Source organism: Geotrypetes seraphini, chromosome 2 (assembly GCF_902459505.1).
Source record: "Geotrypetes seraphini chromosome 2, aGeoSer1.1, whole genome shotgun sequence".
NCBI lineage: Eukaryota > Metazoa > Chordata > Amphibia > Gymnophiona > Dermophiidae > Geotrypetes > Geotrypetes seraphini.
Window position 1 is genome coordinate 120,414,721 of NC_047085.1, and position 15,695 is coordinate 120,430,415.

At 38.2% G+C, this 15,695-nt stretch overlaps 1 protein-coding gene across 6 annotated transcripts in view; it reads left to right on the forward strand.

Annotated features, from left to right (window-relative positions):
• RB1CC1 (RB1 inducible coiled-coil 1) overlaps window positions 1-12,804 on the forward strand; it is a 325,791-nt gene extending 312,987 nt beyond the window's left edge. For 4 of the 6 annotated variants that reach the window (XM_033933671.1, XM_033933674.1, XM_033933672.1 and 1 more), the window contains 3 exons: window positions 293-429; window positions 1,404-1,474; window positions 11,808-12,804. In XM_033933671.1, the coding sequence (XP_033789562.1) occupies window positions 293-429; window positions 1,404-1,474; window positions 11,808-11,885 (286 nt within the window). In that variant the 3' untranslated portion in view covers window positions 11,886-12,804. The remainder of the gene's footprint in view (window positions 1-292; window positions 430-1,403; window positions 1,475-11,807) is intronic. The other 2 variants (XM_033933675.1, XM_033933676.1) reach the window with 2 other exon arrangements.
• Window positions 12,805-15,695: the final 2,891 nt, after the last annotated feature.

A 15,695-nucleotide genomic window follows, 5' to 3' on the forward strand; every position in this document is an offset into this window, starting at 1 on the left:
GAGAAAATGCCTTATATCCTGGGTGTGCTAGAAATGGACCTAGCATGCAGGAAAAGTGCTAAGCCCATTTCTTAGCGCTGTTTAGTAGGCATACCCCATAGTATAGTTAAAAGCTTGAAAGTTTGTTTAGATATTGGAGTTGAGAAGTAATGTTGATAGTGTGACATAAATATGAACATGAAACAGGAGGTCTTTTTCACTTGGGCTTTTTTTTTATTTTGTTCCGTTATCAAAAATTTTATTGGATAAGGTTCTTCATGTGTACAATTAACAGTTATTTTGCTTTCTTCAGCTTTCAGGTTGGAGATCTAGTACTTATTATCTTGGATGAACGTCATGACAATTATGTATTATTTACTGTTAGTCCCACTTTATACTTCCTGCATTCAGAGTCTCTTGCTGCACTGGATCTTAAACCAGGTGAGTATGGTAAGTGTCAACCAACTTTTACAAGTTTGGAAACAATATCCTAGAAGAAGCTTTTAAAAAGATGCATATGGTCTTAAATAATATCTCTGAGATATATTTTTTCTCTGTTAATTTATTATTATTTATTTATTTATTTATACCACTTACAAAATACTAAATGGTTTTACATCAATAAAAACATGCATAAAATAAGAGGCAAACTAAAATCTTAAAATCTGTATAATTAAATAATTTATTTTCTTCAAATATCAGCTAATAAATCTCAAGAATACAGTAACGGTCATAGTTAAACAGTTTCTTCTCTTCAAATGCCAGCTAGCAATTCACAAAAATGCAGTAACAAACTGAGTTTTTAATTGTTTCTTAAATTGAAACTGGTTTACACACAGGCACAATTGGCCCACCAGAGCATTCCACATCTTAACACCAACAATGCAGAATGTCATTGATATAGTATCTGCATAATTTTCCTGCACTATTGGATTTAATAGCCTCTGATTTTCAGATCGTAAGGATCTATTAGGCTTATAGAGCGCCACCACTTGCCAAAAATACTATGGTGTTTGATGGTAAACAGTCTGATGGATCACTGAAAAAACTTTGTTATACCCGAAATAGAACTAGTAATCAGTGTAATTGCTTTAAGACTGGTGTGATATGTGCCATCCTATCAACTCCCAATACTAGCCTAGTTGCTAACGGCTCTCCATCATGTTTTAGAAATTCCAAGATAGAGGGTATTATCCCAGGACAAGCATAAACAAACAGTTCAATTGATGTTTTTATATGTTCTTTTCTGTTTTCTGACATGTTGAGACTATATTTACATGGTCTTTTAAAGTATATACAATATTATAAATCCATATTTTGAAAGTGTAGACAATTTTTGTTGAATAATATGAGTGGACAGTATTTTCTGGTACATTGTATACCTCCATATAAATAATAAATTTAAAATGTATTTTTTTTAATAGTTACAGGTGCATCTAGAAGGCCTTGGGTATTAGGAAAAGTAATGGAAAAGGAGTATTGTCAAGCAAAAAAGGTAAGGGAATATATATTATATCTATAAACAATAATAGTAATATAAATATTTCCATGCTGCAGACAGCTCTATAATTTTGCATTTTGAGAGAATTATGTTTCAGCCAGTGTTATTGAGTAGAGTGAACGTAGGAGTCTAAGGAGCAGAACTAGTGCTATAGAAGGGAACTCAGATTAGAATGACACTTAAGCCAGAACTTCACATATGATGGACTTTATACTTTTAAAATTATTTATTTATTCAATTTTTCAAATTTTTTTAAACAAGCACATCAATACTTGAATACAGATTTGCAATAAGAATCCAAAGAAATTAATAAACCTAACACCACTTACAGCAGTAATGTAAGGAGAATAAATAATAATACATTATTTAGTCCACAAAATTAAAAATAAAGATCCAAGTATTGGAATATGGACTCTATACTTGACTGTCAACTTGCAATAAAATCTTTATGCCAGGCTTCAAGTCAGAACACCAGAAACATGACAGATGATAAACATAAACATCGAAATGGCTTTTCTAGTCCACCTATTTCAGATTCATCCTTTTTTGGCAGATACACATATGAATTCCTAAATACCAACAAAACAGCATCTCGCCTATGTGTTCTAGTCAGCTTCTCAGCTCTCAAATGTCACAAATTTGAATTGATTTATTTAAAATATTTATAGATTGCTTAATATCTAAGCTGTTTCCTGTTGTTATCTGTTTATGTACCAAGTAGAATGAGATTATCTTTAAACACAGTGAACTTACAGACTTTATATGATTTTTGGGCATTCAACAATGTTTGCTCAGTAAAACTTGCATTATTTGGAAGAAGAAAAAAAAAAAGCAGGGTAGCAGCTTACTATTAATCACGTCAATCATTTTTGTCTGGGGAGCAAAATAGGCAAACGACATCACCATTCTCCTTCCTTTTAATCAGCCAATGCCCACCATGACAGACCCACTACACAGAACTCTAAAAACAGTGACAACATAGATGAAAGACCACAAAGTAAAACTGAACCCAGACAAAACAAAATTCATACTTCTCAAAAAAAATAAAACCCCAACCATAACAAACCTAGTAATAAACTCAATCACATACCCCATTCAACCTACTCTAAAACTTCTGGTAATGACGATAGTCAGATGCTGCACCATGCAACCACAAATCAACAAAACAATACAGAAATCATTCGCGGTCATGAGAAACCTAAGGCAAGTTTGAAAATTCTTCGACAGAAAACAATTCCAGCACATGGTCCAGTCCCTAGTCCTAGGTCTCTTTGACTACTGCAACATCCTCTATCTCCCCTGCTCCACAACAATGATAAAACAACTACAAACAGTACAAAACACAGCCCTGAGACTAATCTATTCACTAAGAAAACACAACCACATCACCAAGGCATACTTCGATTCACACTGGCTCCCAATTCAAGCAAGAATACTATTTAAATTCTACTGTCTATTATTTAAATCCATAAATGGTGACAGCCCAGCCTATTTGAACAACCGCCTAATCCAAACTACCACAACCAGACACTGGAGAACCAGACACTATTCACATACCCTCCAACCAGAGACATCAAACTTCTAGCCACACAGGCAGCAAAACTAGACCACCAACTCTCCAATCTACTAATCGCGACTCCAGACTACAAAACTTTCAGAAAAGAAATAAAAACCCTGCTATTCAAGGAATCCATGAAGACTAACTAACACCTTATGAAACATTTCAATCCTCTGAAGCAACCCACTCTACACACCTCTGGACATGTCCAGAAATCCTCTTCTGTAATCCGCCTTGAACCGCAAGGTAATGGCGGAATAAAAATCACAAATATAATGTAAATCTTTGAGGGGTTTCATCTTACTGGCATATTGTTTTGATACTATGCTTCTCCTTGCTGTTTTTACTGATTTTCTCATTTTAAGGCTTATTACGTTACTTTTTCAGCTTTCGCGAGATCTTACAGAATAATAATATTATTACAAATATTTTTATCAGGAGGCTGTTTTTCTTCTCAGTAAGTCACTATGTTGTTCTGATTTTATGTTCCATAGCATCGGCTTCTGTATGATAATTCTTTTCAAGAAAATCCTGCTTTTATTTGATTATGAAATTCCTTTCCCTTTTCATTCGTATCTACTCAAGGATAGGACTGATTTCAACTGTTCGTTGGGTCGGCTCTCCATATAGGTGCATTAGCCAGTAGCCTTTCTTATGTGGTTCTTGAATCTTTATAGCATATCCATCGCATATATTTAGATTCAGCTGACTCTAGGAGATCGTTTATTATCTTTTAACCTCCATGCACATAGGTTCTATCAGATTTTTCCGTTTACCTCTAGTGGAACATAGGGTTCCTTTCTTCATGTGTCCGTTAGGTTCCTTCCTTTGCCTCCTCAATCATGCATCAGACATTAGGTCTAAGTTTACGAGCAACTCGAGTTTTTCTGAGTTCTTGGAACCCAACTCTGTCTCCATCCCTTTTATTCAAGCTCGGGAGTCACATTTGTGAGAATATGCTGTCTGCTTGTCTAAGGATAAAGCACAGTTACTTACCGTAACAGGTGTTATCCGGGGACAGCAGGCAGATATTCTCACAAATGGGTGATATTCTCACAACCCACCCACCTCCCATAGTTGTCTTCTTCGCTTGGGCATTGAACTGACAACCTCATGAGCTGGTATCGGGCGGGAAGGCACTCATGCATATGTGGTGCGGGCAGTCTAAAAAACTCGCTAAAGCTTAAAGTGATACTACTACACTTTTCATTGTCCATGCTGGGTCTCCATGGATGAAGTCACCCATTTGTGAGAATATCTACCTGCTGTACCTGTTACGGTAAGTAACTGTGCTTTTTGATGTATGCAGACCAAATTGCATTTATTCAAGATCACATTCCATCTAGTAACAAATTATTCATTCTCACAAAATAAATGAATTCCAGGCCCTAGTAGCCGTGGAAGGGATTTTGCATTTAGCTTACACATTTTTTATTTGTAGTACAAAGTAAATTATATCCAAGTACATTAGGTGTTTTCCTGTCCATTGAGGGCTTACAATAAAAGTTTATACCTAAGGTAATAAAGGGCTAAACAACTTGCCTAAGAACATGTAGTGCCACAGTGTGCATTTTATATGAAATTTTATCATAATAGAACATAAGAATAGCCTTACTGGGTCAGACCAATGGTCCATCAAGCCCAGTAGCCCATTCTCACGATGGCCAATCTAGGTCACTAGTACCTGGCCAAAACCCAAGGAGTAACAATATTCCATGCTACCGATACAGGGCAAGCAGTGGCTTCCCCCATGTCTTTCTCAATAACAGACTATGGACTTTTCCTCCAGGAACTTGTCCAAACCTTTCTTAAAACCAGCTACGCTATCCGCTCTTACCACATCCTCTGGCAAGACGTTCTAGAGCTTAACTATTCTCTGAGTGAAAAAAAATTTCCTCTTATTGGTTTTAAAAGTATTTCCCTGTAACTTCATCGAGTGTCCCCCTAGTCTTTGTAATTTTTGACAGAGTGAAAAATCAATCCCCTTGTACCTGTTCTACTCCACTCAGGATTTTGTAGACTTCAATCATATCTCCCCTCAGCCATCTCTTTTCAAAGCTGAAGAGCCCTAACCGTTTTAGTCTTTCCTCATATGAGAGGAGTTCCATCCCCTTTACCATCTTGGTCGCTCTTCTGTGAACCTTTTCTAGCGCCACTATATCTTTCTTGAGATAAGGAGACCAGAATTGAATGCAGTACTTCAGATGAGGTCGCACCATGGAGCGATACAGGGGCATTACAACATTCTTAGTCATGTTAACCATCCCTTTTTTAATAATTCCTAGTATCCTGTTTGCTTTTTTGGCTGCCGCAGCACATTGGACGGAAGGTTTCATCATATTGTCTACGGTGATACCTACACATACAGTACATTTTAAATTTCAGATTGATTTCCATCTTAACTAATCAATCATCCTTTAGCTCCTGGCAGATAAAATACAGGGGGGGGGGAATTTTAATTTAGCACTAAACCTGGACTGGGGTCGGGGAGGGGAGGAGCTCTGAAGTGACACAGAGGGAGTTAAAGGATCCTATGCAAAAGCATAATTTAATATTTTTGTGCAGAGCAACCCATCTGAAGCAGAGAAATTATACATAATGCTCATACCCTCATAACTGGTATTCCCATATAAATATATTGGTTTTAGATAAGGCATGGATGCAATGGATATAATATGGTCAGATGACATACCAGTGTGGAGGGAGGAGTATCATTTTGAAGAATCTGAGCTTAGCACATGGGAAAGTCCTTTGTTAAGACATATAAAATCCAGATTCTAATAGCTTATAGTAAAAGGACTCCTTATTTGATCACAAACCAACATACATAATACAGTAACATGCAGGATTACAATCTAACTCCAGACAATTTACAAATAAAAACAAAGAAATATTTCTTTCTAACAAGGGAATTGGATGAGTGGAACAGCCTCCAAGTGGATCTCTTAGAGATGAGGACATATCTGAATTCAAGAAAGCAAGGGATGAGCACAGAGGATCTATGAAGGAGAGGAACGGATTTTAAAGCTTATATGTGTGGAAAGGGAGATTGGATAGGCCATACAGTCTTTATCTGGTGTCATATTTTTATGTTTCGGTATAGTCTTGCCTTACTGTGTTTAATAAAGGTTAGATAGTATAGCATCAGCCTTATTTCCTTCATGAACACATGCCAGAGTATTGAAATACAAGAGAAAGTTCTCTTAGTGGTATCCACGGGCCTCACTGATTTTGCTGCAGACAGTTTTGAAAATATTCGGTCCTGTATCATGTAAAGCTTTCCAAAGTGAAATTAATCAGGTTATGTAAGGCTATGGAGACACCTTATCATAAGATAATAGATTCAGCAGTAGTCAGGCAGAAGTATTTGACTAGCTGGGAACAGTGAAGCTGAGAGAGAGAGAGAATTATATCACACTTAAGATTTTTGGGGCAGTTGTTTTAACTGACTTCTTTTCAATCTTCTAATTAGCACAATGGATATTGTTTCTTCCACTGCAAACCTTTGGCAATCTATTTAATCTTTTTTTTTTTTTTTTTTCAAGTTTTTCCAATTATCTAAATTATTGAAAAAAATCTTCATTTGGTTTTGCTGTATCTGTTTTTCTAACCATTTTTTATTTATTCATTCAATTTATTTGTTCAGTTTTCTATACCGTTCTCCCAAGGGAGCTCAGAACGGTTTACATGAATTTATTCAAGCATTTTCCCTGTCTGTCCCAGAGGGCTCACAATTTATCTAATGTACCTGGGGCAATGGGGAGATTAAAGGGCAAATTCTATAAGAAGCGCCCAAACGTTAGGCACCTATATAGGCACTGTTCAGTGTGATTCAAGTAAAATTGGGTGCTACTTAGTGAATCACGCTGAGCGGCACCTATTTTGGAGGCGCCCATCAAATAGGCCAGCTCTAGGCACACTTAAAAGTTAGGCGATTAAGAGCAGTGATTCTGTAAGAAGGCGCATAACACATAGCCATGCCCACGCCTAACATGCATAGCACCTATTTTTTTAAAGGCTGCCAAAATTTTTAGAGGCGCCTTGTTACAGAATCGCGTTTTTCTTGATAGGCGCCTATGTTTCAATCAGTGCTGATTAAAAAGCTTAATTGGGCTTGTTATTCAATTTAGATAGGCGCCTATCTAGATGGGCGCCTCTGAAATAGGTGTCTAACTTTAGGCGCTGGCTACAGAATTTGAGCCTAAGTGACTTGCCCAGGGTACCAAGGAGCAGTGTGGGTTTGAACCCACAACCTCAGGGTGCTGAGGCTGTAACTTTAACCACTGCGCCACACTCTCCCCATGACATTGAAGCAGGTGCTCAGTGTCATTTTCTGTCCAAATGTACATATCCATTGCTGACTATCACAAGTTTACTAGCTAAGGAATTCCATCTCTTTAATAATGACCCACTTGTCTTCAGAGAGAGCAAAATCTTAAGCAGTTTATGTCATGTAAACCTTCCCCTTTTAGACGTTTTCTCTCTTTTCAAATCTCTGTTGTTAAAACTGGGTGGTGTAGCTGGACCACAGTAGCCTGGAAGCTCCCACATATGTGTTCTGTGAGGGTCAATATCCTGTTATTGAATTAACCAGATAACTTTTCACTGAATGCTCAGATAATTTAAGTCAGGCTACTAAATATATCCAGTTACATATAACTGGATAACATCTCAAATTATCTTAATGACAGATTTCAAAAGCTAACATTGGTCTGTGTAAGATCTTTTGGTCTCTGCAGAAACTCTGGTTGACACCAGGCATGGTCATATGATCCACTCATATAGTTAGTGAACTTAAGGTAATATCAGTTAAGATGAACACATTTACTTAGTTTTATCAATGGTAATTTGTCATGGCCACTTTTTTTAACATATTTATTTGGGAGGGTAAGGAAACACCTAAATTTTTCATAGAATAGGTGCTATTGTGTCTTGATAAAGTACTAAAGTGCAGTGGCGTATCTAGGGTATGTGACACCCAGAACAGATCATTTTTCAAACCCCCCCCCCTTATGAAAAATATTTTTAGTAATTTTATTTTATTTAAATAGCCCATCTTCCCCAAAACGCTCAGAACAGATTACAGTTTAATATTATATACAGTATAATATTACAACCTCTCCAACCCCATGCCAGCGCTATAGGGTAAACAAAATAAAAAAGGCATTTCCTCTCTCTGTTAGGTCCTAGCTCATGCTCACTGTCTAACACCAGTTCTAGGAGGATACACATTTCAAATTTGACATATTGTAATCCCAAAATAGAAAATAAAATTAGTTTTTCTACCTTTTGTTGTCTGGTCATTTTATTATTCAAATCATTTTGTCCCAGGCTCTGGTTTCTGTTTGTCTTCTGTTAACTCACTTGCCAGGGTCTCCTTCCCATTTAATGTTTTCTTCTTTTCCTTCTATTGCCATCTCCAACATTTGTTTTTTTCCCACTATCTACCATATCTTTCTCTCTCTTTCACTCTCTCTCTTTTCCTGCTTTGTGCTCTGGGTCAAACCTCTCTATTCCCCTCTATGCAGCATCTCTTCCTTCCTCCCCTCCATTATCATGTGCAACATTTCTTTCTCTCCTCCCCATGCACCATCTCTCTCTGACCTCCACCCTATGTACAACATTTCTCCCTCTCTTCTCCATGCATGTCTCGCTCCCCTCCACCATAATAATAATAACAGTTTATATACCGCAGGATCGTGAAGTTCTATGCGGTTTACAATGGTTAAAAGATGTTACAAATTAAGTAGAAATAACAAGGTTAGAAGCTAGTTATTAACAGCGCTAGAGATCAGTTATTGTGGAGTAGGATTGTACAGGTTAGTTGCCTAAATACTTCAGGAACAGATATGTTTTTAGGTGTTTCCTAAATTCCCCATAAGTAATAGGCGTGAGCAATTGTTCCAGATCTTTGCCCCATAATGCCGCTTGATGTGAGAGAAGATGTTGATAGTGTTTTTAAAATTTACAGTCTTTAACCGGTGGGGAAACAAAATTTGAGTGTGAGCTTCTCTTATATCTGTTGTTTGAGAAAGAGAAGAGGTCAGTTATATATTTAGGGGCTAAACCGAATAGTTCCTTAAAGCAAAAGCATCCAAACTTAAACTTCACGCGTGCCTCCATTGGTAGCCAATGTAGAAGGTATTACATGATCAAACTTCTTCAACCCAAAAATTAGTTTGACTGCCGCATTTTGCACCAATTATAATTGCCGCATATTCTTCCGAGAAACTGCAATAATCTAGTTGACTCAGTATAAAGGATATGCAATATTTCTCCCTCTCACTCCTTTCTACCTCATTGTTGCATCTCCCTTCCTCTTCTCCAGCCCATGTCCAACAATTCTTCCTCTCTCCCTCCATTTGCATCAGCTTTCCATTCCTCCCTCATCCCCCTGCGTAGCAGTTTTCCATCCCCCCCTTCCCCCTGTGCAACACCTCTGGACCCGACCTCCCCCCCCCCCCAGTGAGATTTGGCATTCTTTCGGCCTCCAATGGCAACAGCCAGTGGTGACCGACCATTAGAAATAGCGCCAAATGGGCTGTTTGTGGCCTGCTGTGCCAGGGCTTCTCTCTGCTATGTCATCAATGACGACAGCGACCCGGCAGAGGGAAGGCCACAGTGGGCCGGGCCACAAGAAGCTTGTTCACTGCCACCGCTGCTTCTGCTTTAGAAGGCAGGCCAAGAGGTATGTGAGCTCTCTCTTTGTCAATAGCCTTAACTCGCTGCTTTGCCTGTGTTGGGCCTTTCTTTCTGCCAGTCCCACATACCATATTTCCCCGAAAATAAGACACTGTCTTATATTAATTTGGGGCACAAAAAAGGCACTAGGTCTTATTTTGGTGATGTATTATTTTTTTTTTCATGCACAATGATCATCTCTCCCTTCCTCTCCTCCACCCCAATTCTTCCTATTTCCTTTCTCTCCCCCACATGGGCAGCATATTTCCTCCCCTCTCACCCATCCCGTTGTGCAATATTTTTCTATCCCTCCCATCCCCCTGTGCAGCAGAACCCTTGCAGTTTATATCCCTCCCTCCCATCCCTTGTGCAGCAGAACCCTTGAAGCTTCTATCCCTCCCTTTCTCCCACATGTGCAGCATCTTTATATCCCTCCCATCCCCCCACCACTGCTGCGCACCCCGCACCCTCCCTGCTGACCCTTTCATCTCTCCCTCCCATCTGAACCCCAAACGCGAGCTGAAATACCTGGAAACAAATGGCAGCACAGGCTGAATCATAACCTGCCCTTCTCTCGTATGGGCGTTCCTCTGTCGCATCACTAATGATGTCATCAGCAACGCGGCACAGAACAGCCGGGAGTGAGAAGGGCAGGCCGCGATTCAGCCTATGGTGCTGACGCTGCCGTTTGTTTCCAGGTATTTCAGCTCACAGTCGGGGTTCGGATAAGAGGGAGAGATGGAAGGGTCGGTGGGGGGGGTTGGGGGAAGTGCAGCAACTAGGGCTTATTATCAGGGGTAGGGCTTATATTAAGACCTACCCTGAAAATCATGCTAGGGCTTATTTTCGGGGTAGGGCTTATTTTCGGAGAAACACGATATTTCCTGCTTCGGCAAAGGCAGAACCTGGCAGAGAGGAAGGCACAACACCAGCAGAGTAGTGAAATTCCTGTACCATGATGCCGACCCCTTTAGAACACCACTACTAAAGTATAAATTAGCAAACAAATTGGGCAAATTGAAGCCTTGGATATTTGTACAAATTCAGGTCTATAGATCTCTGGAAAACAAAAGTGCATCAAAATATAAAAGTTCTGTATTCTAGATGCACTCAATCTTTTTTTGTACTTGGGGCAATTGAGGGTTGAGTGTCATAAGGAGCTGAAAGAATGTATACACAAATGCGCATAAAAATTTGAATATTTGTCTTTAGTATATTGGTAAAGAAATTTAAGGATCTTTTTCTATATATGTATGACCAGCACAGAGAGGAACAGAGCACATCAAACACAATACAGCAAAAAAAAGAAAGCATAAAGGATCTCAATTAACAGGAAATTGTCTTTATTGACCCGACACGAGCCGTGGTTCAGCATAAAACACCTGCATCAGGGGGTCGGCCAATAAGCAGTAAGCAATTACCAAACTTCAGGGATTAGTATCAGTCCTAAATCCTGAGCACAGAGAGCAAGCACAGAGAGCAAGTGTGTTACTTTCCTGCTGAAAGTTGCTTTCTGTGTTGGAGCTTTAGGACTGATTCTGATCCCCAAAGTTTGGCAATCACATTTTGCTCATGGACCGACCCCTGATGCAGGCGTTGTATGTTGAAACCCAACTTGTGTTGTGTCAGTAAAGACAAGTCCCTGTTCATTGAGGTCCTTGAATCATGCTAAGTGCTTGTGCATCACATAATTCTATGAACACCATTTAGGCCAGCTAAAACCAGGCCTAAATGCCTGCACCTAAGTTGTGCCTAGGTTAAGCATAATGTGCACAATTTTTAGGAATGCTCATGATCCATCTCTGACCTTGCCCCCTTTTCAAATTCACACACTGGAACTAGCACATAACTTTAAACTCATGATTTCCAAATTGTGCATGTAACTTTTAATTAGTGCCAATTGCCAATTATCAGCGCTGATTAACCCAATTAAGTTGTGAATGCAGATTGGCTATGTGCACAAATTTGCATGCATAACTTAAGGCACCATATGCAGAACTTGGGGGGTAAGTGCTTAGTATGGACAAACCAATTACCAAATGCATTCATTTGAAAGCTAAGTAAAGTTGTTTTCTTTTTCTCTCTCAGGCACAGAACAGATTTAAAGTTCCTCTGGGTACAAAATTCTACAGAGTAAAAGCAGTTCCATGGAACAAGAAAGTATAACATACATTGGAAACTATACAGATCATCCTATCACCTTTTTTTTTCTGGCTCATCCTGCCATAATCATTTAAAGCTCAAAACAGGTCATTGTTTTAAGCTCAGATCAGCAGGGCAGTATGTTTCCCTGAAGTTCTACATTAACTTTTTTAACAGAGTTAAATATTGAGAAACATCAATTTCATCTGAATCCTAGGCCTAGCTGTTAATTTTTTTTTCCACATAATTTAGAAATGTGGACCAAATGCATTCATTCTCTCCAAGGGCATACCCTGTTCATCATGGTTTACAAACCATGTTATTGCCTGATAAATACACATTAGCTTGTATTTTGATGTTAAATGTAAATTGCCATTATTTCCAGCATTTGTCCTTTTGTGAAACCATTATCAAAGTGCTTGCACCCTTTAACACATTCTTTATTTTCTGTATAAATTCCATCATCTATCTAGAGAGGAGTGTTCATGGCATGCGGATAATCCTATAATTTTCTCCAACATCAGTTTACCTCTAGATGAGTAAAATAACTACTGCAGCTTGTTTCCTTACATTATGACCCTCTGATGTTTTGAAAGACATGCAAACTGTAATTTGACAGGCTGATGTAAACTCAGTCTCATAAACTGCAGTCCTCAAATGCACTTTCAGCGAATGGTGTAGATTCTGAGAGGAAGAATGTGTGCTGTTGAGGCTTGAAAAGCAGCACGTAAGCCTTCCTAGCAAAACAGAAGTGTTGTATTATTTGTTTAGAAGAAAAAGAAAAAAAAATCATATTGATGAAATTGTATTTTATGGATGAGTTTCAGGAAAAAAAAAACTCAGTGTACATTATCCATACAAAAGTCATTTAAGTAACAAATTATTGTATTGTATTGTAAAAGACATGTAGAATTTTAAAACAATAAAGATTTGAACCTGTAAATGTTTGAAAATTAATTGTACCAGAAAATTGATTTGAGTTGACACAAGTTTGAAATTTGCAAGCAGTACAACCAGTCTTTCAAGGCTTGAACCTTAACTTAACTATTCACACAGTATTTATAAACATTCATAATTCAATTAATCACTCTTTCCAGAGCAAACTGTGCTTGCTGCCATCTAAATTACAACTAGGGTTTGTAGATAGGCAATACAAGGAAATCTAAATGATATAGCCATACTGGGTCAGACCAATGGTCCATCTAGCCCAGCATCCTGTTTCCACAGTGGCCTATCCAAGGGGAAGGGAAAAATAGGAGTTGAAAGTACATGAAAAAGTGCATGCTTCTAACAACAAAGAGGAGGAGAAGAGAAGGAGAGAGGAACCAAAGAACAAAAATATTATAAGAATTGTATAGTTTTAATAAATCCCTAACCCTTATTTACTTCTAATAGAAAAACATTCTAAACTGATTCTGTCCAATTCAGTTAAAATGCATTTCAAAAATGTTCTCACAGCAAGTTTTGGTGTTTACAAAAAGGACATTTAAAAAGACATGTTCCTAGTACATATGCTGAATGGCCCTGATTCTGTAAATAGCGCCTAGTCAGTTTTCCATGCAAAATCAAAATTTTTTAATTGGCTTAAATGGTGTGATAATTGAAAACACTATTAAAGCCAATTTTAAAAAGCATTAAAGTTTTGAGTGGAAATCGACGCAGCACTTTCCCACACCAATGTAAAAAGTGAGCATGGTTAGGGGGCAGAGTTTGGGTGTGGAATGATGTAGGCATCTGTGTTAGGCGCCACTAAGGGCTCCTTTTATGAAGCCACGTTAGCGGCTTTATCGCATGCACCTTTTTAGCGCGCACTAACCCCCACGCTAGCCAAAAAACTACCGCCTGCTCAAGAGGAGGCAGTAGCAGCTAACGCTGCCGGCAAATTAGTGTGCGCTATTATGCGCGTTAAACCACTAATGCGGCTTCGTAAAAGGAGCCCTAAATTAGGTCAGGAAAATCCTGACCATATCAGCACCTGACATAAGGACTCCTACTAACACCTAAGTCGAGTTAGTACTGCTAGACACAATTCTATAAAAGACACTGTATATGCCTAGCTGCTAGGTGCCATTTATAGAATCAGGGCCAATATGCCTAACCACAAATGTCCCAAAAATTGTACACATGCATAAAATGTTAGATACATGGAAGAATACAGATTATCTTTCTAGAGCTGAATTAAAAGTTGCGTAAATGGTCAGTGACTAAGGCTGAAGGCTTGACAACTGGTGCTTCTGCTGATAGTTTAACTTATTTCATCCAGAGAAAAACATAACAATTTGCAACTTCCTTACTGAAATGGATAATAGTAACATGAATGTTGTGTCAGTGATAGCAATCTAATCTAATGCTTAGTTTTCTATACCAAGACTTCAATCCAAGAAAGCTCGACTCGGTTTACAATGATTAAGTTAGGCCAATAAGGGCATATAGAGAATTATCAAGAAAGATTAGTTTCCAAAATGTTTAGTAAACAGAATGGTTTTCAGAGACTTACGAAAAAAGGGAAGGGAAGGTTGTTCCAAAGTCGAGTAAACTTAAAAGACAGAGATTGACCAAGAGTCTTGATTCTTTTAATACCTTTACTAGATGGACAGGACAGCTTGAATTGTTAATCACCCCTTGCAAAAGAGAATCTATAAGAGTTCCAGGATAAAGGAACTAGGGGAGTAAAAATACCACAGAGGATTTTAAAAGTGATGCAGGCACATTTAAACTGGATTCTAAAATATACAGGGAGCCAGTGGAGATTATAAAGCAAATGGGGTCATATGATCAAACTTGCATTTCCCGATAATCAATCTCACAGCTGTATTCTGGACCAATTGAAGTCTAGAAAGACAAGTTTTTGTAATAGTGAGGTAAAGGGCATTACAATAGTCAAGGTGAGTTAAAATAATCGACTGAACCAAGATGGAAAAATGGTGTTGATGTAAAAGGTGTCTGACCTTCCTCAGCATGCATAGTTGAATAAGCATTTCTTAATCACAGAGTTGATTTGATCCTTGAAGGAAAGTGAGGAGTCGAAGAGGACTCCTAGGGTCTTAGCAGAAAACTCAATTTGTAGGGAGGATCCAGAAGCCAGTACTACGGAACTAGGGAGACAAAATTGTACTGTGAAGTTCGATGTGGCTAACAAGTTTTAACTAAAAGACTATACATAACCGGTGAGGGTACAAGTACAAACAGCTTAGGAGCAGAACAAGGTCAGCATCAGGTACAATCAAGATACGTTAAAGAAATCCAAGTAAGTATACAGTTAAAAATAGGGATTCCTGAATGCAAGTAGTGGGGGGAGGGGAGGTGATATTAAAAATTGGGAGTACCTTTTTACTCTACCATGATATCGCAACTGAGAATTATGTGAAGTAAATGCCAGGATTTTTTCTTCCACTTAAAAATGTAAAACATCATAAGATTCCCAAATCTCAATTTGACTTTCATCTTTCCCTTTAGCTTTATGGTTTACCTTTTATACTCCTCTCTTCAATACCTCTTTTCTTCTTACAGATCTTTTAAACATACTTTTGTCTTGTATCTCTTTTTTTCTCCAGTGTGCTGCTTCCACTGTGCCCATCTATCTTATGTCCTTTCTCCCTTCCGGTTCATCTTCTCTGTGGCTCTTACCTTTAAATTATGTTTTTCATCATTCTCATTTGTATTGGTAGAATAGAGCAGAAAGCAGCAATTAGGAGAAGTTTCTAACTTTTGTTTTAATCATAATATTACATTTAATCTAAATTTTATTAATTTACAACAAGGTTTGTATTTAAATTTGTTTTACCAAATCTTTTAACACTGATATGGTTACTCTGGTAATAGCAGAAGGCTAGT